We start from the raw sequence: 23,598 nt of genomic DNA, 5'->3' as shown, positions 1-23,598 counted from the left end.
GCATTACTTGGTCATGGCCATTTCTTCAAGATCTGGTATCAGCTCTTTCAAGTCCTGTTGGTTGGCTAATTCCCATAGTTGTCCTGATGTTTTCACTGAGCACATAGTTTAGGGCATTTTTAGTGTCAGGTAAGGATTTTTTTCTTAATTCCAAAGAGCTGGAGTCACACACAGTCTGCTGACTGAAGCTCTCTCAGCCCCACTTACCTCTGCAATCAGATCATGCAGCTCTCCTTCGCTAGGGCAACATCCTAATGACCTGATGATTGTTCCGATCTCCCTGGGAAAAAGGAGTCAATAGTTTCAGAATGTAAACTCTGAAAAGGCAAGGGCTATGTTCCTCAAAGTACTGCAGAGCAGACACAGCACAGCAAACAAAGCCACTCAGTACATGCTGCCTCGTGAGGATAAAAGCCACTTTCCGGGGAAAGGCAAAGGCAGACAAGTGAACCAAAGAGAGAAGAAAGAAGTGTTTGCACTGAGTGGCAAAGGCAAGCCCTGCTTGGGTAAAATCAAAAAGTTCTAGAAAAGGAGAAGAAAGGAGGGGGGAGTAAGAAAAAGAAATGCCAGCTACTTACTAGCTGATCTTGAGTGTTAGTTAACTTTTGTGTGTGTGTGAGGAAGATTTGTCCTGAGCTAACATCTGTGCCAATCCTCCTCTACTTTGTATGTGGGATGCCTCCGCAGCATGGCTGATGAGTGGAATAAGCCCTCACCCAGGATCTGAAGCCATGAACCTGCGCCGCTGAAGTAGAACACACAGAACTTTAACCAGCCACGGGGCTGGCCCCATAGTTAACTCTTTTGAGCCTCAGTTTCCACATCTGTAAGATGGGGATGGTTTGTGGTGAAGTTCACATCACAGCAGAGATTTAAAAGCATGGCCTCTGGTGTCAGCCACTAGGGTTCAAATCAGCTCTGCAACTTGCTGGATGCGCAGGCTCGTCTCTGGGTGCACAAGCCCACCAGGCAGGCAAAACCTAGCGTCCCCTAAAATACTCAGAAGTGGGCTGGGAAGACTCTAAGGATCAAACAATATAAGCTATCATAGCCTAAAGCACAGCTCTTGGCAGAGTAGCCACTTAATAAATATCCTATCCTCCCCCTCCCCCATAATAATGTAACTTAATTCAACAAATAACCTATGAAAAGGATAAATTATATTCAGGACTCTCTGATGCTAAAACAGGGGATTTGTAATAGATTATTAAATATTTCCACTTGAAATTATTAAAATTAAAGTTGTAATATTTGAATGTTAATTTAATTTCACAAATATTCACTTAACTAGAATATTTAATTTCTCTACCATTCTGGATAATAGTAGTAGTATTATATTTACTCCCTATTTTACTGAGAAAAAAAATTTTTTTTCTTCTTCTCCACAAAGCCCCCCAGTACATAGTTGTATATTCTAGCTGCAGGTCCTTCTAGTTATGCTATGTGGGACGCCACCTCAGCGTGGCCCAATGAGCTGTGCCAGGTCTGTGCCCAGGATCCGAACCAGCCAAACCCTGGGCCATTGAAGCACAGCACATGAATTCAACCACTCGGCCACGGGGCCGGCCCCTGAGAAAACATTTTAAACAAGAACTTTTAAGTTCTTTATATAAGAAGGTTGTAGGATGAATATCAAATGAGAGAAAAACCTAAAATCAGTAACTGTGGAAGATTCTTAATTTTCACTTATTGATTTTCCTTCATAATAAATGAGAGCCAACTACACATGCCATGTCTTCACGTCAGTCATATTTCGTATCTCCTTGAGCACCTGAGTCTCAAGGCTCCTGCATTGTTTACCATGCCCATATCCCTCATCTAGGCAGGATCTGAACTTTATGGTGTTACTAGAAACTAAAAACATTTTATAAGATTATACTTTCTCTGAAGACGTCCCTAAAGATGTCCCATGAGACTGGTTAACACCATGAGGTAAATATGCTGTCGTGACATCAGAGTGGCTATTGTATATGTTAGAATAAATAGTAAACGAGGCAGGGACACAAAATATGACTTGAAAAGTATTCACAGATTCATCCCCTCCATAACCTTCCAGGCCTTCTGTTATGGGGGTCAGAGAACCACTTAAACTCCAGAATCAGAGGGCAAAAACAAAGGCTGCATTAACTTCCATACGGAAGGGAGGGCAGGAAAGGAGGACAGGGAGGCCTGGAGGCCCTTACAGGCTGGAATTTCAGGGAGGCACCCTGGGGAAAAGAGAAGCTCGAGGCCCGTGCTGTGCAATATGGTAGCCGCTACTGCCACCTGGCTGTGGAGCATGTGAAATGGCACTGATCTGAATTGAAATGGCTGTAACGGTAAAATACACATGGATTTCAAAAACTTAGTATGAAAAAAGTGAAATATCTCATTAATAATATTTAAATTGATCACATGTTGAAATCATAATATTTTAGACATATTGGGTTAAATAAAACATATTGTTAAAATTAATTTTACCTGTTTCTCTTTTACTTTCTTTTAAGGTGGCTACCAGAAAATATAAAATTATGTACATAATGCTCCTTTTGGACAGTGCTTTTCTAGGGAATAGCCATCATGAGTCAAGACTTTGAGAAGAGAGGTGCATAAAGAAAAAATTAGAACTACATTGCGTTGTGTCAGCAACATAATCAATCCCCCTTCTGACTCTCCGCAAAACTTTAAACTATTTAAATGAAGTCCTTTGTCACTGACCCAGGAGTCTCATGTCTTCTGCCAACACCCATGAAACAGTCACAGGCTAACTTACTAACTTGTAAGTTGGGTAACGTCAAACTGCAGACTGGACACGTGTAAGGGTGTGAAGCACAGGAGAAAGCTCTGGATAGAGACACAGGTCTGGGAGCAGAAGACATGGGAGCAGAAGAGCTCCTCCAAGAAGTGTACTGGTTGGAAGAGACAAGGATCCAGGAAGAACTCTGAGGAGTAGCCGCAGTGAAGCAATGGTCTAAGGAAGAGGAACCTGCATTAGACACAGAGAAGAGGAGCTGGAGGGTAAGTGAAAATCCAGGAGAGGGTGGTGTCGTGGAAGCCAAGGAAAAGGGTTGGAAAACAGCGGGAGTCACCTTTGGTGTCAGATGCTGCTGAGAGCTCAAGTCACTCAGTTCTGAGAAATGTCCACTGGATTTGGTAAAGAAGGAAATCAGTTATGATGTTTGACAAGGGGAGTTTCAGTTGAAGGTGGTGGAGAAATTCAACTGCATGGGTGGAAGAGGACGATCTTTGAAGTGAAGGAAAGGAAGGGCTGTCCGGAAGGGGTCATGCTGTCACGAAGATTTGAAAAATGTAAGACCAGAAAGATGTGAGCATGCTTTGATGCTAATGGAATGAGCCAGTGCAAAGAAGGCTGATGAGGGCATGGTTAACCGAGCGCGGGGTTTCCTGAGGAGGTGGGAAGGGCTGGGCCAGGTGCTTTGTGCTCAGCGGCCACACAGCCATCCCATCTGAGGTCCCGCAGCTGGGAGCTGCTGCTTGTGAGAGGTTCAGGTTCTTCCTTGCAGTCTCAGGAAATTTTACCCAATGCCTCTCTCCACTTCCCTCTGAAAAACCCTCACTGTGCTCTTCTCCTCTGAGTGAATGGAGCTAGACTGTCTCCCTTTGCCTGAGTGGACCACAGAAAACAAAGCCTGAGAGACATCTTCCAAGCTCAGGGAACCTTTCTCTCTAGTCCTGAAACACAAAGGCCTGACTGATATAAGAAAAAGGTAAAGATTCTTTGCTGATGAATCCACAGTGGCCTAAAGAATAATACAGTAACTCAAGCAATCACCCTGTGCACCTTGAAACTAGCCTGCTAACTCACCCATCCCCTCCCATTGACGCCATTCTTCCCCTGTGCTCTGGATGCTGTGGTTGGGGCCCTGTGGTGAGCCTGGCACTGAGGGAGGGGATGCTGCCCCTGCTTTCAGGCCCAGACGTCTCATCAGCACCGTGGTTTCCTCGTGCCTGTTTTTCCTAAAGGCTGCAGTAGACTTGGGGACCCAGCATAAAACAACAGAGGAAGAGAGGGAGCCACTTTTCAGTGGTCTCGGCAAAGAGGGAAACGGAACTTGACTGGATTTAGGAAAATAAAGAAATGTGACACATCTTTTACCTCAAGTCTTATCGTGCAATTCCTATCTGTGACCCTAGCTTGTGGTTTGGGAATGGGTGATGAAGAAATTCCCACATGAAGACTTCTCTTTACTCTGTGTAGTACGAGGCAAGGCCCTGTGCTGAGAGTGAATGGGAAGGAAGACAAAGACCACCTTAACTGCTTCTGGGCTCTACCTACCAGTCACTACCACCACAACTGGCCTCTCCAGGCGCCCATATTTCAAGACAGGAAGCCCTATCTGCTCTCACGTTCTAAAACCCGCACTTTACCTAATGTACTGGATACTTTCTGTGTGCCCCAGAATCCCTCTCCTTTCTTCTCTACTCTGCTCCATCTCCCCCAGGGACTGACCTCTGCTGCTGCCCAGTCCCCTTCCCTCGGGCTTCCTGTTGCAGTTAGTCAACACGCGGCAGAGCACTGCAGTTTTCTATTGCTGCTTAACAAGCTGCCCCAAACTAGGGGCTTAAACAACAATGACTTCTTATTTTTCACAATTCTGTGGGCTGGATGGATGGTCCCTCTGCTGGTTTCACCTGGACTCACTCACGCAGCTGTGTTTAGCAGTTAATGAATTGACACATGGTTGCTCAATATTCTGCAGTCAACACTCGAAATTGCCATTGTCATCATCCCGGGTTCTGCGCCCCTTAACCTCTCATCCTGCCTGCTCTATTAGTCCTTAAGCCTGAATATCTCTAATTTTCACTTTCTTTGTTCCTGCAAAGCACTGCGGGAAGAAAACAGCAAAAAAACCACGGCCCAATACAAATTCACACCATCCAGCATCAAGTGTCCTGGACGTTGCAGAACGAATCCTTTCATTCATCTCCTTTGATTCCCTAGCAAACTTCCCAAAACAGTTATTCTGAATCATCTCTTGCCTCAAGCTCCAAAGCACTGACCCCCTTAGTCTCAGCAGAAGACCCCAAAGACCTGATTACCTACTTCACTGAGCAGATGAAACCGCTTAGGTTGCACACCATCACTAACCCTCATACTGCCTGCTTAGTCAGCTGAGGCTGCTGTAACAACGTACCACAGGCTTAAACCACAGACCTGGACTTCTCACGGTTCTGAAGGCTTAACGCCTGAGCTCAAGGCACCAGGAGATTTGGTGTCTGGTGAGAGCCCTTCCTGCTTACAGATGACCACCTTCTTGCTATATCCCTCATGGTGGAAGGGGAGAGAGACTGGTCTCCCTCTTCTTTTAGGGACCCTAATCCCATCATGGGGGCTCTACCCTTACCACCTCATCTAAACCTAATCACCTCCCAAAGGCCCCACCTCCAAATGCCATCACATTGAGGGTTGAGGCTTCAATATGGATTTGGGGGCTCAACATTCACTCCAGAGCCCCACCCTTGCAGTCACTCCCTGTATACCACTTTAGAAGAACATACATGCCTCCTTCCTTAACCTCTCAGCCTTGGAGGAGTAAAAAGTGCGCTTCCCTAAGAAAGCTTTTCCTCGTTCCGGTCTTGGCTCTTGTTCTCCACCGACTTGCCTCTCCCTCTCAGCATCTTCATTCTTTCCTTTATTAGTTGCTTCTTCTTTTGCCTTAAAATATTCAGATATCTTCCTTATCTTGAAAAAGTTTCTGACAGCTGCCTTACCACCTCCAACCATTCTATCTCTCAGCTGCCTTTTGTTATCACAAGACTTCTTCTAAATTACTTATCTGGTTAACTGCCAACCCATTTCCCACTCACCCCCTCCATCCCTCTGCAAAATCCTGCCATGACTAGCTCTCTACTAACCCATGGATCAGTCCATGCTGCCTTCTTGCCCCCTCCTCCCTCCTGGTCTCCGTCTCCCTCTCTTCCTCGCCCCCTCCTCCCTCCTGGTCTCCACGTCCCTCTCTTCCTCGCCCCCTCCTCCCTCCTGGTCTCCATCTCCCTCTCTTCCTCGCCCCCTCCTCCCTCCTGGTCTCCGTCTCCCTCTCTTCCTCCCATAACCCGGGTAACTGCCCCCTGCCCTAACCCCTCATTGCAAGATGATCTCTACTGTTAAAAATATTACAGAAAGGCTAAGAGAACAAGAAGATCTTAGATTTGGACAAAAAGAAGACCACTGGTCATCTTAATTACGGCACTTGCAGGGCAGGGGGAAGAGAAACCCCCCAAAGAGTGCTGGTGGTAAGAAAGTTTGGAGCACAAGTACAGAATGCACAATTGAGGAATATGCCTACCACAGAGAAGGCACATCAGACCTAATGGCTCACAATTAGACGGCACTCACTGTGTGCCAGGCACCTTATAGAACAGCACGTGTATCAACTCATTCAAGTTGCACGACAGCCCTGGGAGGTGGGTACTGCTATTACCTCCATTTTACAGATGAGGAAACTAAATCCCAAGATGTTAATTAACTTGCCTAGGGTCACATATGGCCAAGACGTTCAAGCAATGACTCCTTCCGGACCAGGGAAATCTCAGGAGCTGTGGAGGTCTGACAAGAGGGATAAGGAGAAAAAGGGCATGAGGACAGGAACAGAGCCTGTCACAAGATGAGAAAAGTAGACCAGTCAGCTTTCAGGCTTAGGAATGGACATCTCCTCTAAGCCTTCTAGAAAGAATAGTGCTCGCATCCCTTACGCCACGATCACGATCTGTAGGGATGTGAGAAGAAATATCTCCAGGCTGTCAGGCTAGCACCGACAGAACGCAGGCATGCAGAGTTTTCTTTTGTGTGCCAGGCTCTACTTTAAAGTGCTTTAATTATCCTTATCCACTGACTGCTCACAACAGCTCTGCGAGGTAGGTACCATGATTTTACAGATGAGGAAAACTGAACCACAGACAGGTTAGGTAATTTCCCAAGATCCTAGTAAATAGTGGAAACAGATTCCAACACACATAGGCCAGAGTCCATACTCTTAACCACTGCACATGGCTTCCTCTCATAAATCTCAATTGACTAGTTAGTTAGACTTAAAGGAGAACTTCCTGACTATCACAAGGTGCTTCTAAAGAAAGCTATGGATATCCTGCCCCACGGGAACCCTGAAGATAGATCCTGGGGTCATAAGCTGATGACCCAAGGGGCAAAAGTGGCCCTCAGATAAAGTTTTGTTCAGCACAGTGTTGGTTTATCTGTTTAGATGGGGCATACATACATGTCATGAAACTGTTGTGGGGCACTGGAATTGGCCATCCCAAGATATGTCTCTTTGGCATGAGGATTATTTTGGGCTGGTTACTTTTAAAAAAACTGCAGGCAGGAAAGACACTCTGAAAAGCAGAGTTTACTTACCCTTTGTTAAGAAACATTTACATTGTAAAGGAAATCTCCATCTGTAAAGGTGTCTCCCTCTCTGTACCAGGAAGAAGGAAGATGACCTTATCTCTAGAAACTCTTAATCAATGCAGAAGGCAAGGACTTAAATCTGCATAATAATCTTTTGTTTACTGTACTTTTCTGGTAATCTCCCGTAACTGACTCCCCCTCACCCCCAACATCTTCCTTTGTGTTTAGCCGAAGACGATGTTTAAGGTGGTGGCTTCGGCCATTTTGGCGAGTTGCTCAGTTTGCCTGAGCCTCTCCTATGTGTACATGTTATAAAGCTTTGTTTAATTTTCTCCTGTTATTCTGTCTCATGTGAATTTAATTCATTCTCCGGTCAGAAGGACCCAGAGTGGGTAGAGGAAATGTCTTCCTCCCCTACCCTGTCCTATACTCCTGATTCACACATTTATGTTACAGGCCTGGCCCATGGGAGTGTCTGTGTATCACTCCGGAAAACATCAATTTTGTACTGTTGAGGAATTTACTCTCAAGAGTCAGAGGAATGAGCCAAATGACTTTTTTTCCTCCAAACATTGGCACCTGAACTAACAACTGTTGCCAATCTCCTTTTCTTTTTTTCTTTCTTCTTTTTCTCCCCAAAGCCCCCCAGGACATAGTTGTGTATTCTAGTTGTAGGTCCCTCTAGTTGTGCTATGAGGGACGCCACCTCAACATGGCCTGATGAGTGGTGCCATGTCCCAGCCAAGGATCCGAACCAGTGAAACACTGGGCCACCGAAACGGAGTGTGCGAACTTAACCACTTGGCCCCGGGGCCGGCCCCCAAATGACTTCTTAAAGTTCTCTCCAAGTGCTCTGATTCTCAGAGGATTTTTAAAAACACATACATATAAAACTGGTTTATGTCAGAGCACGTTCTCGTTCTCAGAAGAAACACACTGGAGTATTTCAGAGAAAAGTTCGCAATGTCTACAACGTACTCTCAAATACTCCAGCAAAATGAAAATAATAATAAAATGCATAAATGTGTATATATATGGGAAAACCTGGAGAGAGCAGCGTGCGAGCAAAAGCAAATGTGGCCAGACATGAATAACTGGCGGCTCCCAGGGAAACACACAAGTCCAGCATGCTGCTCACTGCTTGTCTATAAGTTTGAAGTTTTTTAAATCAAAAGCTTTTATTAAAAAAATAGGCATGTTTCATTCTCAGCAATCAAAACCAAAGTAATAAGAAATGATAACAGAAATCCTGCCTCATATAAACTATTTATAAAACAATTTGCTCTTGGGGCTGGCCTGGTGGCGTAGTGGTTAAGTTCGCAGGCTCCGCTTCAGCAGCCTAGGGTTGGCGGGTTCAGACCCTGGGCGCAGACCTATACACCACTCATCAAGCCATGCTGTGGTGGCATTCCACATACAAAACAGAGGAAGACTGGCACAGATGTTGGCTCAGGGGCCAATCTTCCTCAACAACAACAAACGAAAAGCAATTTTCTCTTTTGTGTTATCCTATTTTTTGTCATTTTGCCTTGAAAAGTTGATTTTTAAGATGTCTTAACCCTCCGTTTCACAATAAAATATATTAGTTACAACTATTTTTCCCTCAGTACTTTAGCATTTAAAATTGAAAGCTTGGCAACCAGGAGAGATCTAAAATATTCTGTTTCATGAAGTACAAGCTGAGATGAGGCTGGATATCAGTCTGCCATTCCTCGGGGTGAAAGAAAAGTGCATGGGAAAGAAGCAGCCCCTTTCATCCTCACCAGACCTGAGGGAGGCAGCACCATGGACGGTTCCCGGCTGGGGGGGGGGGTCAGAGCTGGTTTTCAGGACTGACTCTTAGTGAGCACTGAGCTCCAGCTCCAAAGATGAGCGGCAGGTCCCGTGGAGCGCTCAGATGGACCTCTGCCACGAAGGCGTCTCCCCAGGCAGGCGCCTGCCCGCAGCCATCGGTAGACGGCATCGCCCATCAAGGGCCACAGAGAGAGAAACTGAGAAGAAAAGAACTGGAGGGAAAATGAGGGAGGGGAAGGGAGGTGATGTTTAAATACAATTAGTCTCTTCTTCCCAAATCTTAACGGAATGAGACGAGTTTACTTCATCAGGCCTCCCAACTTCCTAAAGAGGGGGAGGGGAGGAGATGGGAGGGAAATTACAGCAGAAGCAAGGTGACCCAGAGCCTCTCTAGTTCTCCCAGGTGCTGAAATACAAGGCCGGAGGCACAGAAGACCAAACGACCCGACCCCTGAGCTCCTCACATTACAATCCTGGCACCCGGGACGTGGGAACGCAGCAGGAGGGGTCAGGGGCCTGAAGGACTCCCGCGGCTGCTGGCCAGAGCCGGGCCCTGGCGATCTGGCGGAAGCCGTGCAGCCGACACTCCCACCTCCCACCACAGGAGCAGGGCGGCTCCCAAAGGCGAGCTGAGAGAAAGGAGACGGGTGAGAAGACAGAGCCAGCAAAGACAGGCCACTACTGTGAGCAAGGGAGTGCCCTAGAAAGGAAGAGGACTGGAAAGGAAAATCGCTGAAAGAGGTGGAAATATAGTTTTAGGAGGAGACAAGGCATAGACATTCCAAAGTTTAATGATGAAAATAAAAGAAAGAAGTTCGGAAATAGAAATAACAGGATATTAGATAAGAACTAGAAAATTAAACAAAAATATGAAATAAATTGATACAATTATATGTAATATTAAGGCTGATTAACCTATTTTACTTCTACTAGATGGGATTTTTGAATCAAGTGAAATGATTAAAAATTATTTTAAAGTCACTTTTAAAACCATTTTAATATTAAAGTTGTTAAAGTATTTAAAATTATTAAAGTAACATTTTAAAACAACTATTTAAAAATTTACTGAAGTCAATGTAGTAAAATAAAATTAAAATAGTTTTTAAATTGTAACACTTTCGTCTAAGGTCTTTTTGCCAGGTTCTGGGAAGAGAGCAGAGAGAAAAGGCTGAATAAACTCATCTGCACACCACGGGTGTGGGTCATCAACCAGCTCCTCAAGAGGAAGCAGCCCTGCTGAATAGCATCTGTGTTTTCATTGTATAAGCACACCACCGTGGCCAATTTCAAGCTACCAATCTGAAGTCACTCAAGGAGGGGCTGGAGAGAGAAGCCAGCAGCCTCCCATTGGTGGCATCTCCACCACACACACACCAGACCCGAGCATCTCCAGAGCACCGACGAGAGCAAAATGCAGCACAGTGAGTAGGAAGTGGTACACGAGTACTTATTGATGTGGATTAAGGCTGCCCCAGCTAGAGAAGCCAAGGTGACCTGGCCTACATGCCAAACTATATGATCTGGTGGATTTTTATGGTATGAATTAGGGCTGCCCCAGGGAGAGAAGCCCAGGGCATCCTCACCTACATGCCGATCTATATGGCCAGATTCGTATCTAAAGTTATATGACCACACAATAACCAGACCCCATCTGCACTGAAATCATTTAATGACTTTTTACATCATCTTTTCTTTTTCCAGTAAAAATAAGTCACGTACCCATGCCTTATAAATTTAGCCCTAACCCTCAACTCAGGGCAGCAGCAGGAGCTCTGACTGCTGGGTCCTGTCTGCCCATGGGTCCTGTCCCCATGCAGCAGCGGCAGCAGCTCTTCACTGCCCATGGGTCCTGTCCCCATGCTATTCTGTACTATTCTCTAAATAAAAGAGCACCACTGCCAGACCTTGAAAGTCCAAGAAATCTTTCTTTCGACTCCTCGGCTCACCGACCCCGCATCACTTATTAACTTTGCTATGTTTTTTTCCCCTGCTTTTTCTCCCCAAATCCCCCCGGTACATAGTTGTATATTTTAGTTGCAGGTCCTTCTAGTTGTGGCATGTGGGACGCCGCCCCAGCGTGGCCTGACAAGCGGTGCCATGTCCGCGCCCAGGATCCGCACCAGGGAAACCCTGGGCCACAGAAGCAGAGCGGGCAAACTTAACCACTGGGCCATGGGCCAGCCCCTATGTTTTCATTGTTAATAAAAACATTTGTTTTGAATTTTATACAGAACGCCCTGAAAAAGTATAGACGGCTTCCTGAGTTTCCGTGTCCCCCTTGTGCAGCGGCCGTGCTGACCTCGTCCCAGGCTAACGTCCGTACTCTTCCAATTTTAGCGTAAGTGCTGCCGAAGTGAGCACCTTTGTTTTTAATGTGATTTACTTGTATGTTCAGATAATTTCTTTTTTAGATAAATTAGTTTTTAACAGTGGCTTGCAGAATTCCTGGAAACTAACCCCCAGCTCTTGGGAGCCTGTACAGCCGGCAGGATGTGGGCCCAGCGCACCACCGATGCTCTGCGCTCGCAGCCCTCCAGCGGCGCGTGCCCTGCCGGCTCTGCACAGGGCCACCTCCCGAGCTAGCGGGCTGAGGACCAACTCGCCCGGTGTTCCACCACGTATACAAAACAAAAATCGAATGTATGACTTGTAAAAAAGTCTTTTTTCCTTTTGAAAAAGGTTTTCTCCCTTTTAAGTGGATTTTATGGGATTTTCTAACTACCCTTGATTTTGCTAGGATTTCAGAGAAAATGAAAATCAACTGTTTCATATAGTCTTTGAAATCTGCAGAGACATTTCACTTCCTTTGTCAGGGCAACTGTTGTCTTATATAAGACCTGCAAACTAACTGCAAAGCTTTATGGTTAAATACTAAGACTCTGCCTCTGTACCTGCACCATATGGAGAGAGCAGTAAAGGGGGGCGCAAAGTGAGTCCCAGTAAGGTTGCCCCACAGCGGCGCCGTCATTCGGTTTGCACGCGGCATCTGCACCTCCTCGAACCTTTGGCCAGGCAGCCGGCTGGTGGAGGCGGGGGGGAAGGTCCGGTGCCCGCGGGTGCAGTACCGGGCTCCTGACACAAGGCGGAGCCAGTGCCCTCGAGCTGGCCGCGCGTCCTCCCACCTAGGGCAGTGTAAGGTGCAGCGGCGGCGGGAAGCCGTGATCCAGGGCGTTGGCGCAGGCTAAGGGAGGGCAGCGCAAAGGTTTTACCTCCTCTGTGGCACAGCTGATGTTCCCTAAGCGTAGGAGAATATTAAAAGTAATTCAAAAATTTCTAAGAAGGCACAAAAGCAGGATTTAACACGATTTTCATTTATTTAATAAATATTTATCAAACACTACTATGTGCCCTGTACCATTTACAGCACAGCAGACAACAAAATGAAGGCCTTGTCCTTGTGGAAGGCGTTTTTCACAGATTAACCTTATTGTGGCAAAACCATGAAATGAAACCGAAATAATGCCTCAACCTCCTTATTCAGCAGAATTATTCTGTTCAGAAAAAGGCCTGTCTTCCCACAGGTCCCTCTCGAGTGAGGATCATTTTTCCACCACTAAAATCTGCTTTCCAGAGAGCTTCCGGTCCTGACTTGTTACAGTGTTATTTCCCATACAGTCCCGTGTGCCAGAGGCGGCAGCTCCCGAAGGGAGAACTCCGGATCTGCTGTGTGTCACAGAAAAAGCCTTACACCCTCTCGGACACTCCTGGGGGGTAGCACATCGTTTAATGCCGTCTTTGCCTCCCCGCCCCAACTTCGGTGACGATGAGCGGCGCGCTGAGGTTGCCCCGCCAGCATCACTGTCCTAGCAGTAGGGGGCTGCTTGGGCTGCCGTGACAAAGTACCACAGACTGCGCGCCTGAACATCAGCAATGTATTTTCTCACAGTTCTGGAGGCTGGAAGCCAGGATGAGGTGCTGGCAGGGTGGGTTCTTCTGAGGTCTCTCTCCTTGGCTTTGCAGACGGCTGTGTTCTCACTGTGTCCTCACGTTGTCTTTCCTCTGTGTGCACATCCCTGGTGTCTGTGTCCAAATTTCTTCTTCTTACATGGACACCAGTCAGATTGCGTTAGCGCCCACCCTGATGCACTCATTGTAACTTAAGCACCTCTTTAAAGCCTTTATCTCCAAATAAGGTTATATTCTGAGGTAGTGGCATCAGGGACATGACTTTGGGGGGACACCATTCAGCCCATAACAATAACAATCACAATAATTATACCCTCTTGTGGCCCGACTCTCTGCTGCCTGGACCACTGCAGTACGCTCAGGGAGTCTTCTCCTGTTCTCACCAACCTCCTCAATCCATTCTGCTCCAGCAGCCAGAACAATCTTTCAAAATGGAAATCCTATCACGTGATTCCCCTGCTTCAGGCCCTCCAGCGGCTTCCCACTGCGCTGATAACCTAAACTCCTCTTCAGGGCCCACACGCGCTCCGTGCTTTGGCCCTGCAGCCTTCTGGGCTGGACCTCACAGGGCTGACTACAGCACAGGGACCTGTCCTCCTGCTATTCCCCAGCACACGGCCTTCCTGTGTGCTCTCCCCCAGCTCTTCACAGGCCCGCCTCCTTCTCATCTGAAAGATCTTAACTCAAAAGCCACCTCCAGAGAAAACGTCCCTGACCAGAACACCTAATGTCTCCTCCCACCCAACCACCCTCACTCTCTAATACATCATCCTATTTTATCTTCCTTATAGCACATTTTATTACATCACCCTGTTTTGTTTACTTTGCAGCACTTATTACTCTCTGAAATTATCTTTATTTATCTGTTTCCTTGTATATTGTCCGCCCCTTCCCTCTAAAATATAAGCTCCACGAGGACAGAGGCCTTTCACTGCTCTATTCCAACACCTGGAAGGAGCTCACGCTTAGCAGGACTCAGTAAGTCTCTGTTGAGTAATAAATGAATTTGCAGACCACTTTATAGCTTGAAAAGTGCCTTTTGATTAAACAATACTTTCATATACATTCATTCATTTAATTCTCACATCAATCTGTATTAGAATCCCCATTTTAAAAAGAAGGAAACGAGAACTTGGAGAAGCTATTTGACGCACCCTCTAGGGACATAACCCGTATGGAGCAAAAGTGGAAGCTGGTCCTGAGCATCTGTCTCTCGGCCTCTTTGCAAGAACTTCTTCTAGAACAATCATGGTGGTGAGTGGGACTTGAGGTGGAAAGTAGAGGCAGAGAAGACGACTCAGATACAAACCAGAACCACCCTGCCTTCTGTAGACTTCACTGAGATGTTTTGGTTATAACAATGGATTAATCAATGTTTACTAAATTAATTGACTAAAACATTTTTCATTGTTGTGAAAGTTCTAAATAATTCCAAATTCAACATTGCCAAATGGCTGCTCAGTGCCTAAACAGAACAAACAAACACAAAGCTCCCTGTCCTGGGCTTTCCTTTTAAGAATAACACCAAAACACCATTTGGTAAACACTACAGCAGTCATTGTTATGAGCAAGAGCAACCAATGGATGCTAAAATCAGTGGGCAAAGTTTGAGGAGATAGAGCATATTTCCATGGTCTTGAAGTATCTTTCCAAAGATATTTACTAATTACAAGGGGAAAAGTAATAACATAGTGGGGAAAGCTGGCAGACACTCTCTGAACCAAGTGATCAGGGAACATCATCAGTAATAAGACATTTCGACAACAAGTGCCCCCGACACGATGCTCTGAGAAGAACACGAAATCACGTCTATGGCATTCTAGACAAATGCATCACCACAACCAATGCGTGAGAAAATGTCTGACAAACTCAAACGGAGGACATTCCACAAAGTCACTGAGCAGGACTTTTCAAAAGCATCACACTCAGGAAAGAAAGACTGAGGAACTGTCTCAGATTGGAGGACTTTATAAAGAGACCAGACAATTAAAGGCAAGAAGGGATTCTGCACTGGACCTCGGAAGAGAGAAGGGAGATCCAGGCACAGCTGGTGAAAGTGCAGTAAGATCCTTAGTTTAGTTCATGGTTTCAAACCAGTGTTAATTTCCCAGTTTTGATAGCTGTGCTATGATTATATAAGCACGACCATGAGGGGAAGCTCGCTGAGGGACACACATGAACACTGTACTATTTTTTGCATTTCTATAACTCTAAAATTAATTTCAAAATAAAATGTTTTTAAAAACACTGAAAAGATTAAATGTTAAAATAACGGCATAATAAATTCCTTTTTTCTCCATGGTCAAAGAATGAAGATTTCTGGTTAATCAGATATTTTTAAGGAGTTACATCTTTTATATATTAGGGATATTAGCTATTTGCAATATAAGATTTTCTCAAGTTATTTATCTCTTGAACTTTTAAGTTTTTTTTTAACTTGAATTTTTTTTTTTTAATGTGGCTCAATGTGTCTGCCTTTTTACTTCTGGATTTTGTTTTGAGTCATTTGCCCCACTCCAAGTTCATAAAGAAATTCACCCATAGATTTTTTAATACTTATGAAATTTTATGTTTTAGACTTAAATTTTTGTTGCAAAAAGACTTTATCTTAGTATACAACTTGAAGTACAGAACTAATTTCATAATTTTTTAAATGACTATCCAGTTAAGTCTCTCTCTTCCCTACTTATTGGAGATGTCACCCATATCATATATTAACTCTCATATGTATTGGGACTATTTCTGGATTTTCTGTTCTATTTCATTGGTCTGTTATGCCACACTCTTTTAATTGTAAAGGATTTATAATTTGTTTTAATATCAAATAAAGCTTATCTGACCTCCTTGCTCTTCTTTATCAGAGATTTCTTGGCTATTCTTCCTTATTTTTTCATATGAACATTAAATTCACTTGTCTAGCTCTAGAAAGGATCTGTTGGTATTTTAACTGGGATTGTGTTAAGTTTATAAATTAATTTAGGATTACTTGACATCTTTATGATTTCAAGCCTTCCTATCCAAAAGCATGGTATGTGTTTCCATTTGTTCAAGTCTATTTTTTTATTGTTATTTTTTTATTGAGTTATTGATAGGTAACAATCTTGTGAAATTTCAATTGTACATTAATGTTTGTCAGTCATGTTGTAGGTGCACCACTTCACCCTTTGTGCCCACCCCCCACCCCACCTTTCCCCTGGTATCCACTAAACTGTTCTTGGTCCATAGTTTTAAATTCCTCATATGAGTGGAGTCATACACAGATTATCTTTCTCTCGCTGGCTTATTTCACTTAACATAATTCTCTCAAGGTCCATCCATGTTATTGCAAATGGAATGATTTTGTTCTGTTTTGCAGCTGAGTAGTATTCCATTGTATATATGTACCACATCTTCTTTATCCATTCGTCTGTTGATGGGCACTTAGGTTGCTTCCACGTCTTGGCTATTGTAAACAGTGCTGCAATAAACATTGGGGTGCACAGGACTTTTGGGATTGCTGACTTCAGGCTCTTTGGATAAATACCCAGTAGTGGGATGGCTGGATCGTATGGTAGTTCTATTTTTAGTTTTTTGAGGAATCTCCATACTGTTTTCCATAGTGGCTGCACCAGTTTGCATTCCCACCAGCAGTGTATGAGGGTTCCTTTTTCTCCGCAACCTCTCCAACATTTGTTGCTATTTGTTTTAGATATTTTTGTCATTCTAACGGGTGTAAGGTGATATCTTAGTGTAGTTTTGATTTGCATTTCCCTGATGATCAGCGATGATGAGCATCTTTTCATGTGCCTATTGGCCATCAGTGTATCTTCTTTGGAGAAATGTCTGTTCATGTCTCCAGCCCATTTTTTGATTGGGTTGTTTGATGTTTTGTGGTTGAGTTGCGAGAGTTCTTTATATATTAAGGATATTAAGCCTTTGTCAGATATATGACTTGCAAATATTTTTTCCCAGTTAGTGGGTTGTTTTTTTGTTTCAATCCTGTTTTCATTTGCCTTGAAGAAGCTCTTTAATCTGATGAGGTCCCATTTGTTTATTCTTTCTATTGTTTCCCTTCTCTGAGAAGGCATGGTGTCCGAAAAGATCCTTTTAATACTGATGTCAAAGAGTGTACTGCCTTGTTCAAGTCTATTTTTATATCTTTCAGGTTTTCCTAACGTAGTGTTTGTATTTTTTTGGTTATATTTAAGTCTATAAATTTCCGTGTTTTTTTTGGTTATTGTGGTTGAGTCTTCTCTCCCATTGTATCATCTAACTGGTCATGGTTTGTATAGTTGAGGCTCTTGATTTCTGTATATTAATTTTATTTCCTACTACTTTATTAAGTTTTTTCTTTTTTTTGTGAGGAAGATTTGCCCTGACCTAACAGCTGTTGGTAATCCTCCTCTTTTTTGCCTGAGGAAGATTAGCCTTGAGCTAACATCTATGCCAATCCTCGTCTACTTTATATGTGGGATGCCTCCACAGCATGGCTGATGAGTGGAGCAGGTCTGCACCTCAGATCCAAATCTGCAAACCCGGGCCGCCGAAGCAGTGTGTGAAGAACTTGAACCACTATGCCACGAGGCCAGTCCCTAAGTTTTCTTTTTCTTTGTAGTAGTTTTTCCACTGATTCTCTTGGATTTTTCAGATATTTCATGATATCATATCTACAAATAGAGATAGTTTTCTTTTGTCTTTTATCTTTTCTACCTTCTATGATTTCTTGTCCAATATTTATGCCTCTATTATTACTTGTCTAATTGCATTGGCTAAAACCTCTAGTTAATACTAAATATTAGTGGTGAATGTAGTTATGCTATCTCGTTCCTGACTTTGATGGAAATGCTGCTAGTGCTTCCTCAATAAGTAAGAAACTGGATTTTAGGCTGAGACATACGTATTTCATGGTAAGGAAGTTTTTCCTCAAGTTCTACTTTATTGAGTGTGACAGTTAATTTTATCTGTCAACTTGACTGATCTAAGGGATGGCCAGATAGCTGGTAAAACATGATTTCTGGGTGCATCTGTGAGGGTGTCTGCAGAAGGGATTAGCATTTGAATCGGGAGACTGAGTAAAGAAGAGTGTCCTCACCAATGCAGGTGGACATCACCCAATCTGTTGGAGGCCTGAGAAGAACAAAAAGGCAGGGGAAGGGCAAATTCGCTCTCTTTGCTTGAGCGGAGACATCTGTCTTCCCCTGCCCTCGGAGGTGGGTGCTCCTGGTTCTCAGGGCTTAGGCATCAGACCAGAACTTAGACCATCAGCTACCTGATTCTTGGGCCTTTGGACTCAGGCTCACACCACTGGCTCCCCTAGTTCTCAGGCCTTCAGACTCAGACTAAATTATACCACTGGCGTTTCTGGGTCTCCAGGTTGTAGGTGGCAGATTGTGGTCTTTGTGGCCTGTATAATTACATGAACCAATTTCTATAATAAATCTTTTTTTTTTTTGAGGAAGATTAGCCCTGAGCCAATTGCTGCCAATCCTCCTCTTTTCGCTGAGGAAGACTGGCCCTGAGCTAGCACCCTTGCCCATCTTTCTCTACTTTATATGTGGGATGCCTGCCACAGCATGGCGTGCCAAGCAGTGCAATGTCCGGACCCAGGACCTGAAATGGTGAATCCTGGGCGGCCGAAGTGGAACGTGTGAACTTAACCACTGGGCCATCGGGCTGGCCCCATAGATCTCTTATCTTTATCTATAGCCATCATATCTAGCTAGCTGGCTAGCTATCTCCTGTTGGTTCTGTTTCTCTGGAGGACTCTGACTAATACATTGAGTCTTTAAAATTATGAATGTGTGTTGAATTCTGTCAAATGCCTCTTAAATATCTATAGAAATGATCCCTATGATTTTTCTTTCTCAGATCTATTAATATGATGAAATATATTAACACACTCCCCAACACAGAACTCATTCTTTCACTCTGGAATAAATCTTATTTTACTTTAATGTGTTATTGCATTTTGTTGCTAGTATTTTATTTACAATTTTTGTATAGCTATTCACAAATAATACTGTTTTGTAGTGTTTTTATGCAATTTTTATTACTTTTGGTATCAACATTATATTCACTTCAGAAAAAGAATTTGGAAGTTTTCCTTCTTTTCTCATTTTCTGGAAGAGATTAAGTATCATTGGGACCAAAATTTTTTAAAGTCTAATAGAATTCTCCTATGAAACCATCCAGATTGAAGCCTTTTGGTGAGAGAGCTCTTTGAAAACTTGCCTATTGATTCTATGGAACTTAGTATATTTAGATTTTTTATCTTTACTGACATCAGTTTTCTCTGGTTTTGTTTTGCTTTTTTTAATTGGTTGATTTTTTTTGAGTGTATAATTCAGTAATTTTTAGTATATTGACAATTTTGAGCAAGCATTACCACTATCTAATCCTAGAACATTTTTATCACTCTCCCCCAAATCCCCATACCTGTTAGCAGTCACTTCTCATTCTCCTCTCCCCTTACTTCCTCACAGCCACTAATCTACTTTCTGTCTCTATGGATTTGCCTATTATGGATATTTCATGTAAATGTCATACAATATATGGCCTTTTGTGTCTGGCTTCTTTCACTTAGAATAATGTTTTCAAGCTTCATCCATGTTGTAGCATGTATCAAAACTTCATTCCTTTTTATGACTGAATAATTTTCCATTACCTGAATATACCGCATTTTGTTTATCCACTCACTCAGCCACGGGGCCGGCCCCAGTGTGTACACATTTTCTAGGAGCTCCCCAGGTGATTTTAATGTGCATCCAGACCTAGGGGACCACTGCTCTAGTCCACGCGCAACCTACCTACCATGCTGTAGCTAAGAGTTTTCTTTAAAAAAATCCAAATCTAGTCTTATCCCGTCTCTTCATTTATGGATTTGTATTGCCTATACAACAAAATCCTTAGGGAAGGAAACAAGATCATTCACTGAATGGCCCCTAACCCACCTTTACACATTCATTTCCTAATCCGCACAACTAGCTACATGCCCTCTGCTAGTATTATTGACACTGTATATGGACAAAAGACCATGTGGTATGCATTACAGAACCCAGACATTAGATACCTCTGGTCTTTCACAAGTTTATAACTTAGGAGGGACAAAAAATATAAGCTTTCCGTTAAAGACACAAAGACTCAGAGCAAGGTGAGCAAAGAAAAGATGGCGTAAAATGGCCTCTTAGTGGAAGGCTGGAAACTATTACAAAATGCCTCAGTAGTTCTCAGAAAAAATAGACATCTGAGTGTCACTTCTCTGCAATTCAAAAAGTGAAATAGAGAAGGCCATGGGTTCGGAGCTGGTGTAGCTACGATGCCTTTAAATTAACCAAAAGTTTACTTGAATCACAGCACGAACAGCCTGGCTTCTGGCCTGGTTTCATTACTGCATTATACAGCGGCACCTCTCAACACTTGTTTGAGTCCTTCAAAGATGAAAATAATGAATTCCTATGCTCCTTGGGACCCTGCTAATGTAACCAAATCTGCTCCCTTTCATAGCCACTTGAATAGCACTTATACCAGTCCTGTCCTTCTCATCGTCCCCAGGGAAAGAACAGATTCAGACATCTTGCCTTACTATCTGTGTAGATGAAATGGATGAAGTTTCTGTCACTCCCTCTATCTAGAATATATAGAACACTGAATTCCATTGCTACGGTTGACTACAGTGAAGGTGGAGTTACTTGCTCGGTGTGCAAGGTGGAACCACTAGTTACTAACCCCTATTGCCCTTCTCACTCTCCCTCAAGTCAGAAATGTATCTGATATCCATAGCTCGTCATTCATGGAGGAAGTCTTAAGCATTCTTCATGTCATGCTTGAGAGGAGTAGCAAAACAATGATAGCTCCTCTTCTATACTCCATCAGCCCTCTCTGAACAGGCCACCCTCTCAACCAACTTCAACCTAGTACATAGCTCACCAAGATATCTAGGGGCCCCAAACCCTTCTTCAGGTTCCTGTGGAGAAAATTCAATAATGTCACTCTGTGAGGACAATGGCTACCGCTATAACAAACTCCAATACCCAGTGGCTCAATATTACAGTAATGGAGAGGGCTTATATTCATCCAGAATGAGTTTTCCTGATCAATAGGTGCCTTTCTTCCAAAAAATCATTCGCGGACCCAGCTCCTTCCATCTTGTGATTCCATCATTTTCAACACATGGCTTCCAATATCACTCTGCCTGTATGCATCAAGGCATAAGGGAAAAAGCCCGAAGGGCCACAGATCAGGGGGTTTTATGGGTCAGGCCTAGGAGTGGCACACATCACTTCCACCTACATTCCATGAAATTATAGTTTAGCTATGTGCTCAAGAGAGGAAATAGAATTAGGCTACCCAATCTTGACCACAGTCCACCAGCATGACATGAATCACTAGCATGACCAGGGAGGGAGGTGAGTGGTCAGAAACCAGTGAGCTTATCACAGAGTGCCAACTGCTGGCCTAGAAAATTGGCTTGGAATGACCTATTAGGCTTATACAACCTCTTCAGGACTTGGGGATAATTGTACTAGATAGGTATTAAGGTAGCTGCCAAATCCACAGTCCTGAGAGTTTCTTAATGTCTAAGTTGTTATGCTTTATATCATTTGATCTGCCTCCCTAGGCATAGCTTCTTTAACCAGAGATGGCTACATAACCAAAAAATGACATCTATAGGTCTACAAGAGAAAGGCCCAGGAAGTTGTCTCTCATACGAGCTCTGCTCAACAAAAATGCTCTCTACCCAATATTGACAAATGAGCAAAGAGACTTTCCTTCTTTCTTCCTTGGGAGTTTTAAAGGAAGACATACAGAGAGAGAGAGATGTAGAGGAAAGAGAGATGGAAGGGCAATAACAATTTGAGAGAAAGAAAGAGAAAGCAGTAAGCAGAATCATAAATTATCAGAAGCCACAAGCAAGTAGAAGCAAAGGGGTAGAAGTCACACAGTCAAGATTAAATTAGTTGGTAGCAAAGTAGGAAGAAGAATCTGGAAGGGAGAGAATACAAATAGATGAGTAGAGTCATCAGCATGTTAGACTAGTAGAGTTGGGTCACAGAGTCACAGAATGACCATCGAAATACAAGAGCCTGGTATCCCCTCACTGACAACAAATGTCATTCCAGTGTGCTAAGAGGCTTGAATGCCACTGTGGTAAGTTTTTCACTTATTCCTTATGCATATAAGGAATAATTACTCCTTAAATCACTTATTTCCAAATATATGCTTACAATACACTTGCAGAAAATGTAAAGATTATTTAGTCCCATGCAACCTGGAAGAGCAGGACCACAGCAGAATAAGGAAAGGGAGCTAGATTTCCAAACATGCCTGCAGCCATCTGAGCACACAGTAATACCTTTTGGTTTTTGTCCCCTCTATCTTTCAAAGCTAATGAAGACACTGCCATAAGCTGTTCTCTGTTAGGCATTTGCATGAAGTCTTCCACACTGAATAGGGCTGCCACTTTTCAAGTGAGTCCAATATGCTATTTTCTATGTTAAGGAGAACAGGTTGAGGCCGCAGGGGTATGAACCTCGAAGCCACAGAGGGTACACAAGCAGAGGCCACAGTAATTATATGCCCAGAGGCCCAGAAAGTACACTCCCTAAGATCACCAATCCTCAGCCTCGAGCACCCAATTTTTGTAGCTATACAGCAAAATTTATACCTCACGTAGACAACAGAATAAGAACTACAGAGAGACAGCTATAATCGAGTCAACCAAAGCTGGCCTCCAAAGATACGGAATACAGAAAGGGTTTTGTTTATCACAACAGCCAATTAAGTGCTGAACAGGGTGGCCTGAATCCAAGTGTCATTCTTCCGCCACAATGCCATCCTATTAATCAACTCCCAACTACAAAGCCTGGGACAGAGTTTACCGGGTTATCTAGGGCCCCACACCCTTTGGGATGCCCTCCAATGCACTCAAACTTAGGACATTTATATTTTTAGAGTAAGACTGAACTGGAAAGGTACCTCCATTCCAGACTCCTGAATGCTACTGAGAAGCCATAAAAATGAACTTCATCATGGGTTTGATCCCACCCCATGGGAACAGAACCATACTATGAAAGTAAGCAACCATTTGAGTAAAAAAAGGAGGTAACAAAATAATATATATGCCTTTTCTTGTATATGCATAGACTACTTTTGGAGTGATCCTTAGAAATTAGTACTTTGGTTACTAGTACTTTGGAGGGGTTCAGGATGGCTGGTAGAAGGGAGTTAGAGGGACTTTCCTCTGTACTTTGTTCTCTTTGCATTTTTAACCATGTGAATGTATTATCTATTCAAAAACTATTTTTTTAAAAGTTTTAATCACCTTTCCTGAATACTCCCTTCAGATCCTGTAACTAAGATCCACTGCTTTCTCTCAAATCTTACTTCCCCTTTAACATCTTTAACAAATCTTCTTCCAATCTCAGTCAGAGTGGGTTTCTGTCTCAGTCTCTTCAACCTGCTATAATAAACTGTCATGAACTGAGTGTTTATAAACAACAAATATTTATTTCTCACAGTTTTGGAGGCTGGAAGATCAAGACTATGGTGCTGGCAGACTTGGTGTCTGGTGAGAA

At 43.5% G+C, this 23,598-nt stretch overlaps 1 protein-coding gene and 1 pseudogene across 1 annotated transcript in view; both read right to left on the bottom strand.

The window, feature by feature from the left end:
• The window catches only part of LOC124241658 (dynein regulatory complex protein 8), a 122,332-nt gene that overhangs the window by 27,360 nt on the left and 71,374 nt on the right, over positions 1-23,598 (bottom strand). The window contains exon 3 of the mRNA XM_046665589.1: positions 208-280. Within this exon, the coding sequence (XP_046521545.1) occupies positions 208-280 (73 nt within the window). The remainder of the gene's footprint in view (positions 1-207; positions 281-23,598) is intronic.
• LOC124243131 (uncharacterized) lies at positions 11,381-11,500 on the bottom strand (annotated as a pseudogene).

This window comes from Equus quagga, chromosome 7 (genome assembly GCF_021613505.1).
Source record: "Equus quagga isolate Etosha38 chromosome 7, UCLA_HA_Equagga_1.0, whole genome shotgun sequence".
Lineage (NCBI taxonomy): Eukaryota > Metazoa > Chordata > Mammalia > Perissodactyla > Equidae > Equus > Equus quagga.
Note: the sequence above shows the minus strand (reverse complement) of the source record. Positions and strands in the feature narration are given on the sequence as shown.